This window comes from Trichomycterus rosablanca, chromosome 9 (assembly GCF_030014385.1).
Source record: "Trichomycterus rosablanca isolate fTriRos1 chromosome 9, fTriRos1.hap1, whole genome shotgun sequence".
NCBI lineage: Eukaryota > Metazoa > Chordata > Actinopteri > Siluriformes > Trichomycteridae > Trichomycterus > Trichomycterus rosablanca.
Window position 1 is genome coordinate 27,201,784 of NC_085996.1, and position 24,463 is coordinate 27,226,246.

The 24,463-nt window shown below is 38.7% G+C and overlaps 2 protein-coding genes across 2 annotated transcripts; one reads left to right on the plus strand and one right to left on the minus strand.

Annotated features, from left to right (window-relative positions):
* The first annotated feature begins 1,975 nt into the window (after positions 1–1,975).
* Positions 1,976–11,469, plus strand: mcm3l (MCM3 minichromosome maintenance deficient 3 (S. cerevisiae), like). The gene is made up of 17 exons (XM_063001312.1): positions 1,976–2,047; positions 2,707–2,819; positions 2,907–3,115; positions 3,200–3,330; positions 3,423–3,661; positions 3,750–3,858; positions 3,948–4,101; positions 4,725–4,856; positions 5,894–6,102; positions 6,887–7,061; positions 7,362–7,488; positions 7,577–7,727; positions 8,234–8,374; positions 9,051–9,151; positions 9,256–9,344; positions 9,451–9,526; positions 11,194–11,469. The coding sequence occupies exons 1-17, from the start codon at positions 1,976–1,978 to the stop codon at positions 11,390–11,392; spliced, it is 2,427 nt and encodes an 808-aa protein (XP_062857382.1). The 3' UTR covers positions 11,393–11,469.
* Positions 11,470–11,613: 144 nt separating this feature from the next.
* mep1ba (meprin A subunit beta a) lies at positions 11,614–22,020 on the minus strand. The gene is made up of 14 exons (XM_063002501.1): positions 21,997–22,020; positions 21,189–21,207; positions 20,203–20,262; positions 20,076–20,119; positions 19,881–19,959; positions 18,673–18,790; positions 18,280–18,458; positions 17,227–17,445; positions 16,968–17,114; positions 14,801–15,019; positions 14,211–14,678; positions 13,033–13,218; positions 12,047–12,283; positions 11,614–11,671 (listed from the first exon to the last, which is right to left on the minus strand). Coding segments are annotated over exons 1-14 (2,001 nt in total). The 3' UTR covers positions 11,614–11,669.
* Positions 22,021–24,463: the final 2,443 nt, after the last annotated feature.

Here is a 24,463-nt window from a genome sequence, read left to right on the forward strand (position 1 = left end):
ACCCTCCCTATTTATCCGGGCTTGGGACCGGCACTACAATGCACTGGTCTGTGCATCCCAGCGGCTAGGTAACTATGGGACAATTCAGTGTCTCCAATTAGCCTAGCAGCATGTCTTTGGACTGTGGGAGGAAACCGGAGCACCCGGAGGAAACCCACGCAGACATGGGAGGACATGCAAACTCCGCACAGAAAGGACCCGGACCGCCTTACCCGGGGATCGAACACAGGACCTTCTCGCTGTGAGGTGACAGTGCTACCCATTTAGCCACCGTGCCACCCCATATTATGTATTTACATTTACATTTTCAACATTTAGCAGTTGCCTTTATCCAAAGTGACTTACATTAGTGTGACAGTATGCTGTCTAAGCAATTGAGGGTGCCCAACAGCAGCAACCCAGCAGTGGTGGGGCTTAAACCGGCGATCTTCTGATTACTAGTCCAGTACCTTAACCACTAGGCTACAACATCCCTATTTTTATTGCATAGTAAATCCCACAGTGCAAAATATGAATAAACTTATTAATACAAATATTTCTTGAATGGAATGAAGACACAACATTAAGCTAATATTGGAATTTCCCTTCATTGTTTAAGCTTTTTTATTTGCATTTATGGCATTTACCAGACGCTTATGGCATTTACCAGATGCTTATGGCATTTACCAGATGCTTATGACATTTTCCAGATCACTTGCTCAAATTGTATTCAGTCATAATTGTAAGTTGTTTTGGATAAATCTCGTCTGTTAAATGCCAAAATGCCAAAAACCGTAACTCTATACAATGCAAGCACTTGAAGTTTTGGGAACTAAAAGTAGTAACTTGGCAGTGGTCGGGCTTCAACCAGCAACCTTCCGATACCTATAACTTTTTTGTACTGATAATCCTTAGTGATTACTGACTTTTATTTAGTAATCAGTTGAGATGACCTGATACAGAATTAAAAATCAGCCAGATTACTAGGCGTACTTTCAGACTCCCTTACGACCATTTTGTTGTTCACAATTAAAAGTCTACATGCATAAAAACACTACTGTAATAATACTGTTCATGAAGATTATTCTAAGGATGAACATGGTTTTTTATTTAGACTATGCATTGATCAGATTAAGTCTGGCACTACCAAGAAACACTGGGCACGATGTGCAAATACACCCTTTATTAGACACAAATCACTCACCCATTAACTTATTTACTCACAACTAGGGGAAATTAGGTCACCCAAAACACTTTGTTTCAAGGAGTAAACTACTCACAATGACTAGAGCAAGGTGTAAACCTTATTAAGGAGTGGATTTAACTCAGGTCTTTGTGTTGATGTGTGGTAAAGATCAAATAACTGTATTGTGAATAATGCCACAATGTATTATGAATATATACAATCAATTAATTTTTGCATTGTAAATATTTGTATTGTATTATTGTCAAATTCTGTATACTACACATCTAATTAACAATGCTCTCAAAAAGCAAATGCAATATTATGCTGTTTTGACTACAGCCTAGGTCACCATTTTGAATGTAAATGACTCAATTAGCACAGTGATTGGTTACCAGACGTGCACGTGCTAACAGCTCCAGCAGGCTAAAGGGGTAAAATTTCAATTTAATTTAAAGTTGTCCAACGGTGTGTTGTGTGAGCTGTTTTTTTCTCTTTAAAATGTGTCTAAATGTCTCTCAAAACATTTAGGATTTGACCAAGTACTACAGGTAAAACGAAATAGTGCCATAAAGTAGGCACAGGTGCTTTTAGCAAAGCCATGCTGTCTGCTCTAATATTGGCTTTGTAGGTTTTTTTTTGTTTAACTTCAACATGAGCCTCCATAATCATAAAAACTAAACTGTTCATTCTCGGAATGTAGCTAAGAATTTAAATTGAGATTCTCTATTTAATAATATGTAGAACTGAGATTTACTGTATAATGCATTGACCCAGTGTTTTGAGTCCCTCAGGTGGAGGAATAGTGAGAAGATGGATGGTGGGTTTGAGGACCTTGAACTACGAGAGGCACAGAGAGAATACCTAGATTTTCTTGATGATGATGTAAGCATTACCCCAATTTTGGTAACACATGTTTTGCTACCAAGTGTGAAGACCTGGTTCTTAGTTCTGCCTCATTTTAACACACCTTATTCAGTTAGCTAAATAGCAAGGCCTTCATATGCTAATTTTGGTATTTCTGTCGCTCATTTTACTAGTTAAAACAGCTGTATAAGTCGGTGAAAAACAATCCTGTTAAACGGTACTTCAACTTGTATTTCCCAGTATCAAGCAGCTCAGACTTCTTCCAAGCTGCATTGCTGTGCCGTCATTTCATCAAGGCTGTGAGGAAAAGCAAGAACTACGCATAACTGTGTGTTAATGTTTTCAGATGCTGTTTTAGATACGAAGAGGCACCTTTTAATACACTGCTGTTTCAGGCAGCTAAGGATCCCTCTATTTTTGCTGCATTTTCTCCCGGTTGTCACCACTGTTAAGCTGGCCACACACCAGCCATTCTCACAGAGAGCTGTACCACTTCCAAAGATCATGTCCTACAATACTCGTGCCATAACGTCAACCAGCGGCAATGAGGACCAACAATTTTTTGACCCTCCATTCTCAGACACAACCAACTGTCTGTTTGTCACCTGACCAGGCTGGTAGCACTGCTCATACCTTGAACTCACCTTAATTTGATTGTTTGTTTGTGGTTATGACAGCAAGACCAGGGTGTGTATCATGAGAAGGTCAGAAACATGGTGACTGAGGGTCAGTGTCGTCTGATCATTAACATTAATGACCTGCGGCGAAAAAATGAAAAACGAGCCAAAGAGTGAGTAATGATATTCAATTTACTTCCATAAAACCTTTCAATATGTCCAACAGTCATTTAAAAACAAATTGTTTTGTGTGTTAACAGACTTCTGAAAAATGCCTTCGGTGAACTGGTTGCCTTCCAGAGAGCGCTAAAGGACCTGGTGGCCTCAATTGATGCAACTTATGCCAAACAATTTGATGAGTTCCATGTGGGATTTGAGGGAAGCTTTGGGAATAAGCACGTGTCCCCTCGTACTCTTAGTGCTCGGTTTCTGGGCAACCTTGTATGTGTGGAGGGTATCGTGACCAAATGTAGGGGTCTGCCAAATGTTTTTGATGAATTTTTCCCAAAACAGATGTGGTCGCATTTAATTAAATGTGTTTCTACTGTTTTAGGTTCACTGGTCAGGCCAAAGATCATGCGTAGTGTTCATTACTGCCCGGCTACTAAGAAAACACTGGAAAGGAAATACACCGATCTGACTTCCCTTGATGCATTTCCATCTAGTGCAATCTACCCCACCAAGGTGTGTGGGTCTGGTAGCGGTAAATAAAACTCATCAAGGGTTAAAACCAATAGCTTGTTAGATGTATCCATGAGCTGAGAGTTTGTGTGCAGGATGAAGAGAATAATCCACTGGAAACAGAGTTTGGATTGTGCTGCTACAAGGATCACCAAACGTTAACAGTCCAGGAGATGCCAGAGAAAGCTCCAGCTGGTCAGCTGCCTCGATCGGTCGACATCATTGCTGATGATGACCTTGTGGATAAGGTTAAGCCAGGAGACCGTGTGCAGTTAGTTGGTGTGTACCGCTGTTTACCTGCCAAACAAGGCGGGTTCACTTCAGGAACCTTCAGGTAGGTGATGCTTTATTTGATATATTACTTAAAGAACTTTAAAATTGTACGTCTTTTATGTGTTTTTTTTCCTTTTGCTTCTGTGCAGAACTATTCTGTTGACCAATAATGTGAAACTAATGAGCAAAGAAATCGTTCCGACTTTTTCTGCCGATGACGTTGCCAAGATTAAAAAATTCTGCAAAACTCACTCCAAAGTAAGCAGCACAAGAACTGTCACTTTTATTGTACTGTTTAGGATGAATGCTGTACTTATATGCAATGTGATTGTTGTTTGTGTTTTAAGGACGTGTTTGAGCACCTAAGTCGGTCACTAGCTCCCAGCATCCATGGTCATGAGTACATTAAGAAGGCTATCCTGTGCCTGCTGCTGGGAGGCAATGAGACCAACCTGGAGAATGGCACTCGCATCAGAGGCGACATCAATATCCTGCTTATAGGTCGGATGTTAAGTCATTATGTTGGTTTTCATCAGGAATTTGGGTTGCTTTTGTATGACATTGGTGCAGCTTGAAAAACTTTGGGTTCAAGAGAGATGGGTTCAGTTTATTAACTTAATTGTAAATACAATCTTCAGAATTGTGCAAAAAAAGCCCCAATGATGCTACAAGCTGTCAAGAGCTAGGTGACTGTAAATAATAACATTGGTGGGGCAAACACAGCAACTTTCTAAATGATGGTCCTCTAAAAGCAAAAACGGCAATCGCCTTATAGCCCATTTTGGATGTTTGTTCATTTGTGTATGAATAAGGGCATTTGGTGCCTCCTCAGAATGTCTTGATCTGGCCGATTGAATAAGGTACAACATGTAAAGAAGTACAGGCTAGCTTCATGTGCCTCATAGTGTTTTAGAAGTGTCTGCTACTAACAAATAGTAGAAATCGCTAAATTTTCAAATATTGCTTGAAAAAGGCAGAAAAAAAATAGCCGCCATATGAAAAATTAAGTGAAGGAAAGCATGTATTCACCACTTGTGCACCACTTTATGCATATATCCATTTGATGTAGTTCTATAAAACGCTGCTCATGATTTGGAAGCTTTTACTTTACTCTTGTTTTGTAGGTGATCCATCAGTGGCCAAATCTCAGTTGCTGAGGTATGTCCTGTTTACAGCCCCAAGGGCCATTCCCACCACCGGACGAGGCTCGTCTGGAGTGGGTCTAACTGCTGCAGTTACCACAGATCAGGAAACAGGTGACTGATAGGGCAACAAAAGAGGGACTAAGTCTTTGCATTTTTTTCCCCAAATAGTGCTTTATTAGATTTAAAAAGATGACTGCAGGAAACTTCTAATCAGCCACTAAAACATTAGTCATGGTTTGTATTAAATATTTCAAAAGTGTTGAATGGGTTTGTGCTTGTGGCTTAGATAAGCTGGCCAGTCAAGTTCTATTAACACCAAACTCTGTAAACCACTTCATTATGGACCTTGTTTTGTGGAGCTGTTCAATTAAGCTAAAACACACGTTCTTTCCTCAACGAGTGTCTTCTGGTAGGTAGTGCACCTTCCTCCATTGCATGCTGTAAAAATCTCCAAATCATGTCAAACATCCCATATCGGGTTGTCTGCATAGTAGTGTCCCAAACCAATATTTAGTCCACACACACACACACACATGGCCTTGAATGGTTTCACCTTTCAGTTGTAATTGGGTTGTGCTTTCCACCTCTCTACATTTTAGTCTAACATTTGTCAGTGCCAATTCCCAACTCCCAACAAACAGTTCTTGTGCCAACATTGCATCAGAAATACAAGTTGGAACTTGACTGTTAGTGTATTACCCACAAACCAACAAATTACTTCTAGTGGTTCTAGTGTCTGTGTTCAAAGCATCTGATCCAACTAACATGTTCATTACCACCAGGTTTATTAGGCATGTTGTGTCATAAAAAACCTCCAATTTGTGCTGGACTTTATTCTTCCAGGACTGAAATTAAAAAGCTATGCTCTTCAACAGCGAACCAGCTCACTAAATAATTGTCGTGTCATTTACAGCTGAGCTCTTGTTGCTTCTAAATGTATTAATTTTGTCATTTATTACTTTGTTGGACAATGTTTGTTTATAGAGACAACAGTAAGGTGTGCATTTTAAATGTTATTTCACTTTTAGAAATTGGTGCAGGTAAAATTAATGATGCTATCAGTTAGAATAGGTGACAACATAAAATTAAATATGCTATACACACACACACACACACACACTTTGTAAATTAAAATACAATTCTTTCAGGTGAACGGCGATTAGAGGCAGGAGCCATGGTCCTTGCTGACAGAGGGGTTGTGTGTATTGATGAGTTCGACAAGATGTCAGACATGGATCGCACAGCCATTCACGAGGTGATGGAGCAGGGCAGAGTTACGATCGCTAAAGCTGGAATTCAGGCTAGGCTGAATGCACGCTGTAGTGTGTTGGCTGCTGCCAACCCAGTTTATGGAAGGGTAAGAGATGCTACCTACAGTTTCTTTTTTTCTTTGTTGTGATAACACTGCTTTACACAGTCTATTGAGATTAAATGAGATTTTACTTTACTTTACTTGGCATGACATACACTGATGAGCCAAAATTTGGGGATCACCTCCTAAAATACATGTTTCGGAACATTTGTTCATGTCGCGGTCAGGGATCATTTAAATGTTGGGTGGATGGTAGTGAGTAAGTGTTGAATGCAGCACATATGGGCAGAGTGACCTTGAGTACCAGATCATTATGGCCAGACAGCTGGGTTGAAGTGTCTAAGAAACAGCAAGAGGAACTCGCAGGAACCAGTGGTGAGGACACTGGTCTGAGGAGGGACAAGCTATAAACTGCCGAAAAATTGTTGGATGCTCAAGATTCACTGATGCCAGAGGACATTAAAGCTTTGGTGTCTGGTATGGACCAACAAAGAGCTACTGTGGCTCAGATTGCAGATCATTTTAATACCAATGATGAGGTGAATGTAACACAACATACTGTGCGTTGGACCTTTCTGTGTATAGGGCTGCGTAAAGGTTCAGGCCAGTGAAAGTGCTCATGCTAACTCTGGTCCACTTACCTACAATAGGCAATGATTCCTGTTTTCTATGGGGTCATGTGACCAACTTTGCACGTGTGCATCATTTGCCCCCGAAATCTTCGGGATGTACGATAAGATGATCCACCTTACGATGTACAAAAGTTGGGACATCTCCTGATTCCTTCAGATGTCTTGTTAAGTCTCTTTTCACCCTTTTCCTACTCCAGTATGACCAGTATAAAACCCCTATGGAGAACATTGGGCTGCAGGATTCCCTTCTCTCCAGGTTCGACCTACTCTTCATCGTTCTAGATCAGATGGATTCGGAGAGTGACCGGGAGATTTCGGAGCATGTGTTGCGCATGCACAGATACCGACCCCCAGGGGAGCAGGAGGGAGCAGGTAAGGCAACAGTAACATTATACCCATATTCTACATCTTGGTTTTAAGAAGTATGAATTATCTTTGTACTTAAAAGTTACAATTAATCACCAAAAGTATGTGGACACCAGTATGTGGTTTTTGGCTTTGCTGCTATAATTGCCCTCGCTCTTTTGGGGAGGCTTTTTATGGGAGATTTTGGACTGATTTATTCCACAGTTCTCATCTCTACTGTCATCAAAGCGGTAATTGAAAATGTTATTTTTCGGTATTTCAGTTCTAGAAGTTTGTAGAACTGTTCTGATGTCTGTACCCCAACAGCAATGCCATTGGGAAGTACATTGGATGTGTTCGCCACAGAGGACCCAAACATCACCGAGGCAGCAGAACAGGAACTGCAGATCTATGAGAAAAAGGACAATGTCCTGCATGGCCACCGGAAGAAAAAGTAGGTCTAAATTACTCTTCATTGCACTTATTTGTGCAACTGTCACAAGGTCCATTTAGTAATATCATGGTCATCCCATTACCTGCAGGGACAAGGTGGTTACCATGGAGTTCATCAGAAAATACATTCATGTGGCTAAGCTGGTAAAACCGGTTCTGACTCAGGAAGCTTCAGACTACATAGCAGAGGAGTATGCCAAACTCAGAAGCCATGATCAGGTCAACAGTGAACTTGCACGGGTGTGTTGAGATTTTTAATTTTAAAATATTGCACACACATATAAGGGACATGCAATTAATTTCAGTTTTGAGATTTTACAGAGTTAAGCAATTCACAAAAAACTGTTCCAAAATCATTTATGTGCACTGTTGATCATTGTCCTGCTGGAACACTTAACTGTGTCAAACTTTTTCTCTTTATATTGTGAACTGGGGGTGGCATTATGGCTCAGTGAATAGCAATGTTTCCTCGGTGTGCTCCGGTTCCCTTCCACAGTGCAAAGACATGCAAGTGAGGTGAATTGGAGATACAAAATTGTCCATGACTGTGTTTGACATTAAACTTGTGAACTGATGAATCTTGTTTAATGAGAAACTACCATTTCTGTCATTAATGTAACCAAAGTGTAAAACATGTCATTATTTGTGACGGACAAAAAGAAACTGCTGCAAAAATTATTGAAATTCCTAAACCACCATGATGTGCATTCCTTAGTAGTAGTGTAATTGGTTTTACTTGTTTACAGACAATGCCCGTGACTGCCCGTGCCCTGGAGACCATGATCAGATTAGCCACAGCACATGCAAAAGCTCGTATGAGCAAAACCATCGACTTGGGAGATGCAGAGACTGCTCTGGAGCTTATGCAGTTTGCGTACTTCAAAAAGGTGAGACTTCAGTTTTGCACTAACAGCTAACTGGAAATAAACATCTCATTAAAATATTTTCTATTAAACCATGACCTTGCTGAAGAAGAAATTACATTTCTTTATTACGTCTTAAAGTTGTTTGTTACAGTTGTTAGTAAGGTGAAAGCATTACTAGCTTTTTTTATGCATTATTTCCCCCTTTTTCTTCCAATTTGGGTGGCATGGTGGCTCAGTGGTGGGTAGCACTGTCGCCTCACAGCAAGAAGGTCCTGGGTTCGATCCACAGGTGGGGTTGTCCGGGTTCTTTCTGTGTGGAGTTTGCATGTTCTCCCCGTGTCTGTGTGGGTTTCCTCCGGGAGCCCCGGTTTCCTCCCACAGTCCAAAGACATGCAAGTGAGGTGAATTGGAGATACAAAATTGTCCATGACTGTTTGACATTAAACTTGTGTAAAACTTGATGTTAAAATCCTAATATCTAAGTAAATTCAACCAATTTAGCGTATCCAATCCGCTGCTGGGGGACCCCGATGGCGTCCAAGCAGGGCTTATATTCGCTTGACACACACCCTCCGATGTGTGCGCTGTCCTACCAATCCCCTCTTATCCGCCCATTCTAATATTATATCTAATATTATGCTGCTACATTGTTTCCTTTAAACGCAGATTTGACTTTATTTTCCATTGATCTGTGTAGATCCTAGAGAAAACCAAGAAGAGGAAAGTCCCAGAAGACAATGGCGAAGCGGAGCTTGATGATACACTGAGCCAGGAAACGCCAAGCCAAAGAAGTGTCAGGTTTGAGACCATAAATAAATAGTTTTTAAAAACGGTGAATACCAAATAAATACGTTACAATTTTTCATTTCAGTCATTAATCAGATCAAATGCATCATCCACAGAAAACGTTCTCGTGTCTCTAAAGATGATGCAGATTCAATGATGGCAGATGAAGACTCTGACCCTTATGACTTTACAGAAGATGAAAACAGTGAGAGATTTTATATCCAGTGTTTATAGTTTTGACTTTTTTGCACCCATACATCTAGTGTTTGGTGTGATTAAATTGCGTTTTATTTTTACTCCTTACTAATCAGCTCAGCCTAGCCAGAAAAGCAAGCCAGCATCTCAGAAAAGCAGCCAGAAGAAGACGGCTGACACTGGTCAGGACAGGTAGGGCCTTCTAATTATCCTCACTGCCTTTCCTAGTGTGTCGTTTTATACTCCATTTGTGGCTCTCAATATATACTATACCTATGTAGTTAAATGTATGTGAACTCTCCACCAAATTACTCAGTTTAGGTGGTTCACAATAACTTTAACATTATTTTGGGGATAACCATTTCCAATTACATCATCAAATTGCATAAAGCAGGTTCCATGAAGGGTTTGATGGCATGACCTTCTAGTGGCTTACACAAAGCCCTGACCTTGAACCCACTAAACTTTTCTGGGATAAGTTAGAATGTTAATTCTGAGCTTGTCAGATACTGGGGTTGAATTAGCTCACTAGACTTTTTGTACATGTCCGTTGTGGATTTCATTTGACATGCATATACGTAACTGCTATTTTTAGATATCAATATTTACCTAATCACTCACAATTAAAGTAGCACAAACTAAAGTAGATATTTTAGAAAATTAATTAAGATCAAAACAGTATGGAACATCAAATTATACGTCGAAAACAGGCATGGAACATGGAAACATGGTGGAGGCAGCATCATGCAAAGAGGGTGCTTATTTGTTGTAAGAACAGGGAGACGAATAAAGGAATGCAAACTCCAACAAGGGTGACTGCTTACCTGTCAACAATTTTTGAGTACCTCCAGTGAGCCACATAGAGTCTAGTGTGACTCTGTGTGGGAGCCCAACACTGGCCGAAGTGGTCACAGATTGGACACGTGCTGGGCGGGAAGGGTGGTGGGTATGGTGACCCAGTTCTTTCTGTTCAGATTGGGGGTTGGATTGGAAATGACTAATTTTGGAAATAGAGAGTGGATGGTGTCACTGTATATTTTTTAATTTGTACCTGCCAGCAGATTTGTATATTCACACAATTAGAATAAATCACACATCATTAGTCAACAAATTACCAAATTATCTGTGGTGGATATTGCGTATAAAGGAGCTTTCCAAGACAGGGTTTTTGACCCATGTGCTGGACTCTGGACATGAACTTGGCTAATAATGGCTGGCTAGCAAAACAATTTATTGCGTGTCCCCCACAATTTAAGGACAGAAGGTGTTTCCTAGAAGGAGTCATCGTTAAAACAGAAGAATCTAGAAAAATTCCAGCATACTGATGAATGTCTTCACTAGTGCATTATTTCAGCCTGGTGATACATGTCCCCAAGCTAACTCCATGAGCCTGGTCTTATTTTGGTTCCACAAACGTAGCTTGTTTTAAGCAATGCTTAGTTACCTGGGTTACACAATACTGGACAAACATACAGTACTTCAGAGCAAGTTAGTCCAAAAGCTTAGTTTAGCTTAAAAACTAAATGTGGTTATATTTATTACATTATTTACATTAAGGAAAGATACAGTGCACGGTGTGCAGCAGTTAATAACAGTATAAAGAATGATCTTCATACACTTAATGTTTCTTTTATGATCATCTCAGCCATATTTGAATTTGTTGTTATAAATGCCCCATTCTGCCTATTTATTTCTTTAATATATAAGTTAGGGTTTGCTTTAAAGGGATGTTTGTTTTTATTTTATTTTTTATTTATTTATTTAGTTTTAATTATTTGCTTGCTCATTATTTTATTCTCACCTGATCATTCTATAAGATATGAACAATAAAACTGCTTTTAATCACACTTCTGTTACAGAATGAAGGTTTTCAAAGCAGCCCTGCTGAAAGCATTCGAAGTGACGAGGTCTCAGTCTGTAGCCATTCCTGAACTTCTCACCCATATTAACAAAGGCCAATCTGAGGAGTTTGACCAGAAGGAGGTGAATGCACTGCTGGACCGTATGCAGGATGATAACCAGGTCATGGTGTCGGAGGATGTGGTGTTTCTTATCTAATGCAACAATCATTGGATATTGAATTATATTGTAATATAATTTGTCAAAAATTGTTATACAGCAACTAATAAATAACTTGAGCATGTATTAAGTTTTAGTTGTCAGTGTTGACAAAAGCTGTGAAGTTAAAAATATTTTTGAATGCGTACACAAGGCAAATATGACTAAACCTGTGCTGTATTGAATTTATTTCAAAACATTATATATTTATAGATTTATGTTCTGTCGAAGCCATAATTGTCATCCATTGTTCAGCTTTGTGATCTAACTCAGCAGTTTCTAAAAGAGAAAAGAAAAAATAGTTAACTATACCTACTATTTTACAAGCCATACAAAAAGTACAGTAGGTCGACATTTGACAATAACACATGTATACTACATGGCCAAAAGTATGTGAACATCTGGCCATTACCCTTCTGAACTTCACCTTTAAGTATTTAGTCCTTGGCCTACTACTTCCTGACTGCCAGGGCTGAAACTTGACTTGTTCAAAGGTGGCATCCTCTGAATGTGCCAGTTAAAATGACTAAACTGTTAATGTCCATCTGTTTGAATGCTTGATTTTTTTACCTACATTGTGGGCAAGAGTTCACACATACTTTTAGCCATGTGTTATATGTATTTTTGAGTTGAGAATGTTATCTGGATGCTTACAGCCATTTACTATCTCTGGTACCATCCCTGCCTCTCTGTCTGCTTCTCTTCTCTTTTGGAGCTTTCTCAAACTGTACACCACACCAGTAACCACCATTAAAAGCATGACTGCTCCCATGAAAGCACCAGCCATCACTGTAGCTGTGGAGGTTACAGGTGAAGAGCTCTCCTTCTGGCAACCCGCACCACATGTGACAGACTGGGGTATGGGCTGAGTTTCCAAAAGTCCAGTCACATCTGGAGAAGAGAAATAGAAAACGGTCCCAAACTTTCCGATTTATTTGCTTACAAGAAAAGTACACTCTGATCTACCAATCATCAAGCAATATATTAGGTACATGTATTAATTTCTTTTTTCATAAGCTACACCTACACTCCAGGTTAGCTTTTTGGGTACACTGTTATTAAATAATATCTGTCTACTACGTAACCCTTACATACCCTATTTATTAAACAACCCAATGAGACACACAGTGACCAATGTTATTTAAGTGGTGGACCATTCTCAGCACTTAATGAGTGCAGTGCTTGAAAAACAGAAGTAACAGTGATGAACAATTCCAGTAAGTTTGAACAATATTCAAAAATCCCAACACTGTTGCACCTGATGTATTCATACCAGAGCAAGACACTACAATATCAAGACCATGTTAGTGTCATTGAATTGCTGAGATTCATCATCTGGTAACTGGGGGTCCCCTTCAATTAATAAATAGGGTACAGGGGGGTGACAGAGCAAAAGTGCACATAGCAAAAGATTGACTATGATCAGTCAGTAATTGTACACCCACAAATTTGATCTGTATGGTAGGTGTATTTCATAAAAGTATCAATAAATGTATTAACCAGGTCAGCCTAACTAATAAAGTGTTAAGTCAATGTACATGCTTTTGTTTTGCTTTAGTTTTAAAGATACATTATGTTGTATCCCAAATAAAAGTAAAGGAAGTGTGACCATTTATTTTTATTATTCCCTCCACAATCACCTTCTAGACTGAGCAGGAAGATGGCATCATTCCCTTTGATGAAGTCCCGACTCTTCAGACGATGGTGTGTGATGAAGGAGCTGGTACCACTGCCTGGCCCACGGTAATAAGAAGTACCATCTGGATTCTTCACCAGACTCCCTACTTTTCTTGGGTCATCCCAGAAATATTCTACATTACCCAGAGCTACAGGGGGGAAAATAGCACTCAAATTATACAGAAAAAGCAGAAACACAAAGCTGGACATAAGGGTAAGTAAGAAAATCCTTAGGTGGGTTAACTTAGCTTGATGGCTATTATTTGACAAGTCAAATTTAGTCAAATTGTTAATTTATTGCGAGCAATCTTTAAAGCTGAATGACAGCTGTGCTAAAACCCAGCATCATAAGATACGATTGCTGTAGTTTTATTTTGTTATTAAAATTCTTTTTTTTTTTTTTTTATGCATTTTCTCCCCTTTTTCTCCCTTTTTTTAGCACATCCAATTGCCCCATTGCATCATGCTTCCTCTCCACCAGTGCCGATCTCTGCTCTGATTGCTAACCCTTCGACATGTGGGCAGCATACCGTATGCATCTTATTACCTACACTTTGACGAGTGCAGTGCAGCCTAGCTGCTTGTACGGAGGGACACACCCTAAGAGCATTCTTTTCTCATCTCTGTGCAGGTGCCATCAATCAGCCAGCAGAGGTCATAATTGCACCAGTCATGAGAGAGAGACCCTATCTGGCTTAGTCCTGTCCATATGAACAACAGGCCAATCGTTCATGTGGCCGCTCATCCTCAGCCGGCAAGGCAGAGCTGAGATTCGATACCATGCATTCGAGATCCAGCTCTGGTTCCAGCGTGTGTTTTTACTGATGTGCCACCTGAGTGGCGTTATTAAAATTCTAACCTATGTAAATTAATAACAACCCAGTTTGCCCCAACTGTGATGTGTGATATAAACACCAACAAGAGGTGTGTTGCAAACATGGTGAAAACTAATGAGCTGTCAACTCAAGTCAACTGATGGTACACATTTAGCATTGTGATTATCCTCTAAAGTGAACAAGTCATTGATTTAGAGGAGTGTAACAAATGTGACGAATACTAATAGGTTAAAAAGCTAACTACTTTATTTATGAGGTATTATTTTCACTATAATTTTATTTCCCCATCATTAATAAATACTTACAGTCTGTGGAGGTCTTGCTGGGGTCAGTTGTAATCATCCTTTGGTTATCCATGCGTTGTTGAATATTAGGATTCTGGTCCATCAGTGCAATAGTAGCCTGTCTCCATGGGCATGGCCATTTTAACTTGCTGTCATGAGGCCCAGAGGTCAGGTGGAAATAGACGGCCATCTGGTCAGGACTACTTGACTTTCCATTTACGTAAAGGCTGACCTGAAAAGAGTAGCCATCAGGAGACAAGAAAGTGGGGCTGTAGATCTTGGAATTAGCTGGTGTAGTAGAGAGGAGGCCGGTGAAGTTCTGGATATGCCATTGAAACTGAGGACATTGTGTTTCTGAGAGATTGATATCATCCAGTGACAGACCACCCTTTGACACTTCCAGGCCCTTCACTGCTTCGAACACTACCCGAAACTTTTGGGACACATCCAGAGTCACATGGTGAAGCTTCCAGGAGTTCAGATTGTTACCTTTATCATAAAGGCACATTATCAATACAAGGAATACAAAAAGAAACCAGTTGATACTAGGAATGATGTTGATTGTTTATATTATTTTGGGTTAATATAATCTGATTAGCTGCTTCATTTACCAGTAATTGTCTGAATGTGTCTCAGCTCTCCTTGAGGGTTGTTTTCATTATCATATTCGCGCACCCATATGTTCAGGTGATCATCAGCTCCCCCACTGTTGTAGAGGTAGAACTGTAAGCACTGGTGTCCTCTTTTAGGGTAAAACAGACGGCTTTCCAGGTAAGCCTTGTCTCCAGTGTTTCTTGTAGCAGTGCTAAAATGCATGAAAAAACCTGCACCTGCAGTAAAAAATACAGTAATATAATTTTATAACAAGAATTCACAAAAAATGTAGGAGCACTTTGTAGTTCTACAATTACTGACTGTAGTCCATCTGTTTCTCTGCATGCTTTGTTAGCCCCCTTTCATGCTGTTCTTCAATGGTCAAGACCACCACAGGACCACTACAGAGTAGGTATTATTTGGGTGGTGGATCATTCTCAGCACCGCAGTGACAATGACATGGTGGTGGTGTGTTAGTGTGTGTTGTGCTGGTATGAGTGGATCAGCTGAAGTTTTTAAATACTGTGTTCACTCACTGTCCATTTTATAAGACACCTTGTAGATGTGAAGTCAGAGATGAACTCTCATCTATTGCTGCTGTTTGAGTTGATCATCTTTGAGATCCTCATCAGTGGTCACAGGACGCTGCCTACGGGGCGCTGTTGGCTGGATATTTTTGGTTGGTGGACTATTCTCAGTCCAGCAGTGACAGTGAGGTGTTTAAAAACTCCAGCAGCGCTGCTGTGTCTTATCCACTCTTACCAGCACAACACACACTAACACACCACCACCATGTCACTGCAGTGCTGAGAATGATCCACCACCCAAATAATACCTACTCTGTAGTGGTCCTGTGGTGGTCTTGACCATTGAAGAACAGGGTGAAATCAGGCTAAAAAAGCATGCAGAGAAACAGATGGACTACAGTCAGTAATTGTAAAACTACAAAGTGCTTCTATATGGTAAGTGGAGCTGATAAAATGGACAGTGAGTGTAGAAACAAGGAGGAGGTTTTAATGTGTGTATGTCAGAGTTTATTTGAATTTCTTTTCCTTATATCTAAAGATCATTGAGACCAAAGTACTGGTGTAACAGCCTCATAAAAAAGCAGCAGATTTCATAGTTATTTACTCTTATCTGAGCACAGATAAGGATTATTGGTGATGAGTAGTAAAAGAAATTTGGTATTATACTGTAGTATAAAAGTCACAACTAATAACTAAAACTGCACTCACCAAGATGTAATAGACAAAATAATGAAAGCCAGTAATAATACATACAGCAATACTGTATGAAAAAAAAAAACTCATTAGTAGTCAGGCCTCTTTAATTTAAATTTAAAAACTTTAATTTCTTAATATTGTCTTACAAGTTTTAAATGGTTTGGGGTGAAATGTCCAGAACTAACTGATTAATGAAGTCAATAATAAACCTCCTATTGCTTGTTATAATTTTTCACTAATTATAACATTTAGTTTTAATTAATTCCTCTCAAGGTTTCATCTTGTAATTTTAAGGTAGTTTTTTCTTGCCACTGTTGCCCTTGGCATGCTCAGCAGGGGTTTCTTGTCGGTCCTGGATGCTGTAAAGTTGCTTTGAGGCAATGTCTATTGTAAAAAGTGCTATACAAATAAATTTGTCTTGACCCTCTTATGAAAAAATACCCTTCCCTTTAAAGGTGGATGAAGATTTTATGCACAAATTGTACATCAGACTTCTCCTAAATGTTTGTTAATGTAAATATGGTAATTTAAAGGTCATACATACTTATTTTTTATCATTGTGTTCATTGTAACATTCTTGAAAACTTACAGTACTGGGACAGTATACAGTCTGAGCAATTGAGGGTTAAGGGCCCAGCAGCAGCAACCTGGCAGTGGTGGGGCTTGAACCAGCAACCTTCTGATTACTAGTCCAGTACCTTAACCGCTAGGCTACAACTTCCACTATTAAGAAAAGCACCATAGGTTTCACCCAGTCCTGCAAATCTGACTGTAAAATATTTGATGGTTATTATACAACCATGTCATTTCTGGACCTACTTTCATAACATGAAGATCCATCATTTTCATTGTATGTAACAGTTGAAAGTGTATTATTGTGGGTTGAAGGCATTCTTTGACTCAACATACTATTGTTTTCTTTTTACTGGGTCATGTGATATCTTTGTAATTATGATCTTACCATTACACTGGCCCAAGGTGGTGTAGTCAGTGTTTGGACCACCCTCTGCACTTTTAAATCGCGCCCACTTGGCATGGTTTCCCTGGATCATACCACAGATATTGGGCTGTTCAAAGCTACAGGAATCCATGAAGGTGGAGAATCTGGCTGTAAAATTAAAATGCATAAATAAAAAATTAACTGTCCAGCTAAACATTTACATTTTATCTATTGCAGGCTTTGTTGTTATTATAATCACAAGAGTAGAAGCTGCACTTACTGCAGTTATACAGCTTGTTAAGCTTGAGCATGTCACTGGAGCTGAACTCCATGCGCTGACCTATAACATCCATGAACTCTGGGATCTTGGTGACGATTGTGGGTTCATTGGCCTTGTTGAAGGAGGTCTTACTGTAGTGCATAACTGACATGTAGTCGTAAGGAATGCCTAGAGCACTGGACACTGTGTCACCATAGGTGTTAAAGTTGTGCTCTTTACCTACACGTGGAATATAAGATTTATTAAAAAATAAACATAACGTAATGCTAAAGTTAATGAGTTAGAATTTATTAAGAATAACACAATATCAGTTACATATTTCACTGGTGTACAAAGTAAGTGCCCCCTTGTCAACTGCCTCTTTTATTGGATATTTGTCACATTAAATGAGCTTAGATCATTGAACAAAACATGATATTATACAAAGAGAAGCTAAGTAAAAACAACATATTTTATAATAAATAATTGTATTGAGAAACAGATGTCTTTGGGAGCAGCAGTCTACGCTAGCCTACCAACAGTACTATAAGCCATGATAATCACCTGTGTGTCTACACAGACATGATTGGCAATGTTTGGGTGTCCTTCATCCTTCAATGGATGGCAACCTGTACAGGGTGGTCCTGCCTGGCACCCAGTGTTTCCTGGTTGAACCAGACTATGACCCTTACCAGGATAAAGCGGTTGATGAAAAAGAAATTAAATTAAGAACAATTGTGTTTTAAAAACTTATACTTTTGTTTTATTAGTTTATAAAAGAGTATTGCTTGGGGATCATCAACTGTCTTTTTTAAATGGTAGAATCATAAATTTTGATCTTATTGAGATGAGTGAAGTCTAAAGTTTGTCTGGCTTCATTTGGGACCTCAGGGATGAGTTGTTGATGTGCTATTGGTGGAATTTCTGTAAACTGACCACATCTGGGAAGATTTACCACTGCTTCCATTTGATATGGATCTAATTATACCTGGGCATGTCTAGTTCAATAGAATCTAATTTGTAATTAAATGTGGGTGACTGACCTCCCCCCATAGTACCTAGTAGTGTATTTACCTGCTTCAATCTGGTCCCAAATAATGCTGACATAATCATCCCGGTCAGCTCTAGACTGTTCATGCCAGAAACCTAGAGCATGCAGGAACTCATGCTCCACTGTTGCAAGCCGATCACAGTTTTTGCCAATGGATAACCTTTGCTTTCCCACTCGTCGATTTCCCACTGATGAGGAACACCTGGTAACATTCACAATGACATTTTAAAATAAGAACATGATTACCTCATTGTATTACCTTTGACTTAAATGTAAATTATATGTGGTCAAGTCATGACGAAATGTCTAAATATTTTATTTTGGCAGTAACAAATTCTCATAAATATTCTGATTGAACAACTGTACAATGTAGAACCCCATTTGACTCCATTGTACTTTAAAAATGCATTACTTACCCAGAACCTTTGTACACAGAAATGTAGTTTGGTTCGCCACTCCAGGGCTTGAAATCAATACAAGTCTTGAGTCTGTACTGCTCGAATGCTTTCAGTACCACTCCTTTAGCATTGATTTCTGCACACACACACATTATAAGCAGATATACAGTAATATGGGAAAGGTAACCCTCATATTTGTTACTCTAAATAATTTATTAATTATACATATCACACAATAAAAACATAAGAAATAGACATTTTTTAAATATGTTTTGTTTTAACAGTTTAATATTAGTCTTGTATATTACTGTAAAGGACATTTTAGTTCCTCTCTGCAGAACTGTTGTAAATCAGACACTGTTAGATTTTCTGAAATGATCTCCTGTTGTTCTTCATTGGGTCACATAGACAGGTAATCAGACAGTCACATGACAATAAGAAGTTGCCTTGAGGAATGTGTTTTATTATTATTGTTATTATTTATTGATCATGAACTACCTTAAATACAAATTTACAATCCTGCCACAGTCGACTTTTATTGTTTTATTTCAGGGAAACATTAAAACCAGATTGATTTCTATTACCAATCATTCAATCACTTTCTTAACCGCTTATCCAATTAGGGTCGTGAGGGTGTGCCAGTCCATTGCAGGGCAGACACCTATAGGGCAATTCAGTGTCTCTAATTAACCTGACTGCATGTTTTTGGACTGTGGGAGGACACTGAAGCTTCCAGAGGAAACCCACAGACACGGGGAGAACATGCAAACTCCTCACACAAAGGACCAGGACTGCCCCACCTGGGGATCGAACCCAGGACCTCTTGCTCTGAGGCGACAGTGCTACCCACCAAGCCACTGAGCCAATCAAAAGATTCATTTATTTATTAATACTGACCCTCTCTTGGTCAGGTTTAAGTTAGTTCACCCGAGAACACCAGGTGCAAAGAGGGAATAAACCCTGGCCAAGCCACTTACCCATCCTCTCACACAATCACACTTGGAGGGAGTGAAAGCAGAGAATTTACCTTCCCAAACCAAGAAAAAAGCCCACAAAGACATAAAGATAATGTGAAACTCCTAAGATCCCCAGAAACTTTGGCTTTTACCACCAGGACAGTTAGGCAGATCTCTATCAAAGCTAGGTAATCAAAATGCCAGTTATTTCTTAATCAAAAAGCTGATTTAAGTTATATTAAAGGTGAAATCAGATTAGCTGGTTCTTACCTAGGCTGTCCTCTAGGTAGTATGGCACAGTGGTTGGCCAACGATACTGCTCACCCAATATAGTGTTCTTGCCATCCAGCTGTTAGCCACAAACACATTCAGCACAACAGTATTATTGTTTATCATTAACTTTCAAGTGTTTGGGTTGGCAAATATAAAAACAGCCCAAAAAGGTACATAAAATGATATACTGACTTCATCAATCACCAAGTCTCCCTCTACCAGATCAAGTCCTGCTTCTGTAATAGAGATATAGGAGGAGTTGATATTACCGTGGTGATTTTTAGTATAAAACTGTGAATAATGGTGTTTTTATTCAGACCTTCATTTATGTCAAATATATCCCGGTCCTTTCCTTGATCCACATCCTCCTCTGTAGAGCCTAATTACAAATAAGAGAATAATCCCAGTTAAAAGATTACATTATCTTATATCTGACAATATGATTTAAATTACACTATATGGCCAAAAGTATTTGGCCACATGACCATGAGCTTGCAGGACATACCATTTCAAAACTAAGTAGTATTAAAATAGAGTGACCTCTGTGTGAACAACTCTTCTAAGAAGGCTTTTCACAATTATTTGAAGTACATTTGTGGGAATCTGTGCCCATTCAGTCAAAAGAGCATTTGTTTTGCTTGGCCTGATGTTGGTCAAGAAAGTCTAAATTAATGTTTCAGTTTATTCCAAAGCTATTCAGGTCAGGACTCTGGAGTTTCTTCAAACCAAGGTTTTCTTTATGTCTTTACTATGGGCACAGTAATACTGGAACAGGAAAAAGTCTTCCCTAAACTGTTGCTACAAAGTTAGAAGCATTTCTCCCATTTTCTCCCAATTTACTGTAGGCAATTTGTCTTCCGCTGCTGGGGGATCCCTGATTGCAGTCAAGGTGGGTATATTGCTGCCCACGCCTCCTCCAACCCGCGCCTTCTCCAACCCGCACGCAGCCCTTAGCGGAACCCTTTTTCACCCATGCACTTTGCACAGGCGCCTCTCTATCTGCCAATCAGGGTCCTTACACAGCGTTTGAAGACCCCACCCACATAGTCCGATCATCCAACCCTACCAGAACCGTGTCTGTTGCAGGCACTGCCAATTATGCCCCCTTGATGGCGCCCAGCCGACCGGTGGAAACGTTTTGAAACGAGGAGTCCAGAATCTCGGCACTAGTGTGCTAGCGGAATATTCCGCTGCGCCACCTGGGCGCCTATATAATTGATTTATTACAACTGTTAGCAACTGTTGGATTGTCCCAATACTTTTGTCCTAATAGTGTATTTATTATTATCATGCTTCACATCTTACCTGTAAGAGCTGAAGCTGACTGTAAGAGAAAGATATAAAAATATGATTTTATTTTATTCTGTTTTATTTCATGGCACTTTAAAAATTAACAAATTAAAAGCTTAACTATACATGTTAGAAAAATGCAGTAACAACAAGAATCTGTCATTTGTTAATTCTCTTGAACATTTATTTCACTGAAAAGAATTTCAACGTTTTGGATCACAAACCAGCAGAAGCAAATCACGCTATTAGGCACTCCTAGGTGCCTTTACGCCCCCTGCCGGTCAAAATGGGCACAGCAGGTGGGTGTGTTACAGTAATTAATAGGAAAGGTGATATACAGTAACACAGTGGTAGACATGCCTCTGTGCCAGCTTTTTTTAGTGTGTTGCAGGCATCAAATTCTAAATGTATTTATATTTGCAAAGTTCAGTTAAGTTGGTTAGTGAAAATATCAGTGCCATTGTCAGTTAAATAATAAAGGTTAAAGAGAATTAACACAGAGATGAATTAATCACAGATTCTTGTCTTTAGGAAATGAAATTGGTGTTATCTTTGCTAAATATTTAGCAAATAAGAGTTTACTTTAGCCATAACATATAACTGCAGTTTTGTTTTAATAATACTTTGGAATACTTGGTCAGTGCAACATGTGATATTCCTTAGAGACACTTTTTGGTAACACCCAGTCTGATGACACTGAAATGTTCAAAAGTATTCAAACAACTGGCCATAAAATCTTTTATATATCATATTCTAAAACCATTGACAGAACGTGTATCCCCCCACCCCGTGTGTCTAGAATAGCCTCCACTGTTCCACAGACTTTCCACAAGATTTTGGAGTGCATCTTTAAAATTTGTGCCTAGTAAGTTAAAAGATGTGTAAGTTGAAGCACTGACTAGCACCAGTCACAATCTGTGTTTGATCCAAAAGGTTTTAATGTGTTTGAGGTCAGGGATCTTTCCAGGTCACTAAAGTTTCTGATCCACCATGTCGTGCTAGAACAGTAAAAGACCTTACCCAAACTATTGCCAAATACCAGGAGTCAGTAATTATTAGGGATGCTCACATACTGTTGGTCATACAGTACAGTGTATTTAAATGAGACTTAATTTAAGTCTGAAACACTTGGCATGTTGACATGTTGCTAAAGCTTTAAAGTATTTTACTTACTAAAAGGACATTTTCTTTAGTATTCATTTAGGAGGATTTATTGTATTTATTTATTAGGATTTTAACATCATGTTTTACACTTTGGTTACATTCATGACAGAAACGGTAGTTACTGGTTATACAAGATTCATCAGTTCACAAGCTAAACACAGTCATGGACAATTTTGTTTCTCCAATTCACCTCACTTGCATGTCTTTAGACTGTGGGAGGAAACCGGAGCTCCCAGAGGAAACCCACTCAGACACATAAAGAACATGCAAACTCCACGCAGAAAGGACCCAGACTGCTCCACCTAGGGATCAAACCCAGGACCTTCTTGCTGTGAGGCGACAGAGCTACCCACTTAGCCACCCCATTTATGAGGATGGTGGGCTGAATAATGCATTATAAAAAAGACTCCAAAGGACAAACAATGTAAGGTTGGTATTGTTTGAATTCTGTTTGGGCTGGTTTCATTTTTGGTAAGTCTTGGTCATGTGTATGAAATTAATTAAATTATTGTTATAATTTATTATTTAGACACTATAAAGATTAAACACATTTCAGTAGATAAAAACATTTAATGACATGATTTTTCTTGGTAAGTAAGTTTGTTAATTACATGATTTTAAAAGCTATTAAAATAATGTCAATACATTAACAGATTATTGCACATTAAAATACAACACATTCAACTGAATACACGTTTTAAAGCACATTTTCATACTAAATTGTCCAACAGGCATCTGTCTACCTTTTTAGACAACAATTTACAACAATTTAAATAGTCAGTAGTGTAGCTTGTATATATACGTCATTTAAATTACTAATAAAGAAAATAAACCTAGACTCACCAAATGACATCTCTCAGCACATAACAGACAAAAAAACAGAAACAGCAATGGGACACAACTGGCCATGGTTTCTACTCCGTGTATGCTGCTTCTGTGCTCCCTGTTACCCTCTGTATACTATATTTCTTTAAAACCATCTCAAAAAAAGAAAAAAGTGCTGTGTGAGCAGTGATAAGATGACCATACTGATAAGATTCATAATAATTAATAATGCTGTTGTAAAATTTGTTATATAATTATGATATAAAAGGAGCATAAAATTAATCAAACAGGTTGTAATTTCTGTCACAACATATGTAATTTTACCCCCAATCCACCAGAGGACAACCTTCTGTTCATTCCTAACATTCATTCCTAACATTCATTCCTAAATTCACACCAGGAAGATATTGCTGTTTAGTATAAAAGAACAAGTTTTCATGAACTCCTGTGTAGTCTTGCTAGTTTACAGTCTTAGCACCTAATGTTGTTTGTTAATATTGCAAATGACCTTTTCTTGTTATGACTACTATGTTTATCTTTATTTGTCCTATTGGACCTCTGTATAGTTGGACTGGGTTGATTTTTATTGAACCATTGCCTGGACTTTGACAATAATTATGCCCTGCCCTTTTGTACTTTGTAACTTGTATTTATATATATACGTATATGGCCAGTGAGTAGCGATGTCGTCTTACAGCAAAAAGAGCCTGGGTTGGATTCCCAGGGTTTTTTCGGTGTGAAGATGGTATGTTCTCCCTGTGTCAGCTCTATTCACATGCTTAAAGAAAAAAAAACTGTGTATCCCACGTGTTTCATTAATTGAACCAATAACACCACTATTGATTTGTAATTATAATTGTCAGTTATAAAATGACAGTTTCTAATGATCATTGCACATTTGATCAATTATAGTAAATCAATAATTTTGTTATACTAAATGTCATGTCATATTATAATTTTTTAATTTTCTAGGTAAATGTTATTCATTGTAGTTTCAGTGATCTCAGTATGACATCCTGGAGGTTGGCTTCATCCCTCTGGTGAATGTTCTGTTAAAGGAATAAAAGAAAACACAAACAAGGAAACTTGATTATATATGTGTATACATTTTGCTTTTGTATGTGTTATGTATTGATCTAATTATTTAATTTTCATTTATTTTAGCCAGTAAATTCATTGAAACTGGTGGATAAATTAATTGTCTGATAAAACAGATTTCTAGAGAAGTATGGAGTTAAATAAGTGTCACAAACGTGCACCTGAATTCATGAAGAAAAGGGTGTGTAATTTCATGGGATCAA

What these genes read in the sequence shown, in the direction of transcription:
- mcm3l (XM_063001312.1), top strand. Translation starts at nt 1,976, where the DNA reads ATGGATGGTGGGTTTGAGGACCTTGAACTACGAGAGGCACAGAGAGAA. An exon ending in AGGGGAGCAGGAGGGAGCAG is followed by an intron (nt 7,062 to 7,361) that starts GTAAGGCAACAG and finishes GTACCCCAACAG; the next exon opens with CAATGCCATTGGGAAGTACA. An exon ending in CATGGCCACCGGAAGAAAAA is followed by an intron (nt 7,489 to 7,576) that starts GTAGGTCTAAAT and finishes CATTACCTGCAG; the next exon opens with GGACAAGGTGGTTACCATGG.
- mep1ba (XM_063002501.1), bottom strand. Translation starts at nt 22,020, where the DNA reads ATGCACTCCAAAATCTTGTGGAAA. An exon ending in GAGACTTGGTGATTGATGAA is followed by an intron (nt 19,960 to 20,075) that starts GTCAGTATATCA and finishes TGTGGCTAACAG; the next exon opens with CTGGATGGCAAGAACACTAT. An exon ending in CTACCTAGAGGACAGCCTAG is followed by an intron (nt 18,791 to 19,880) that starts GTAAGAACCAGC and finishes GTGTGTGTGCAG; the next exon opens with AAATCAATGCTAAAGGAGTG.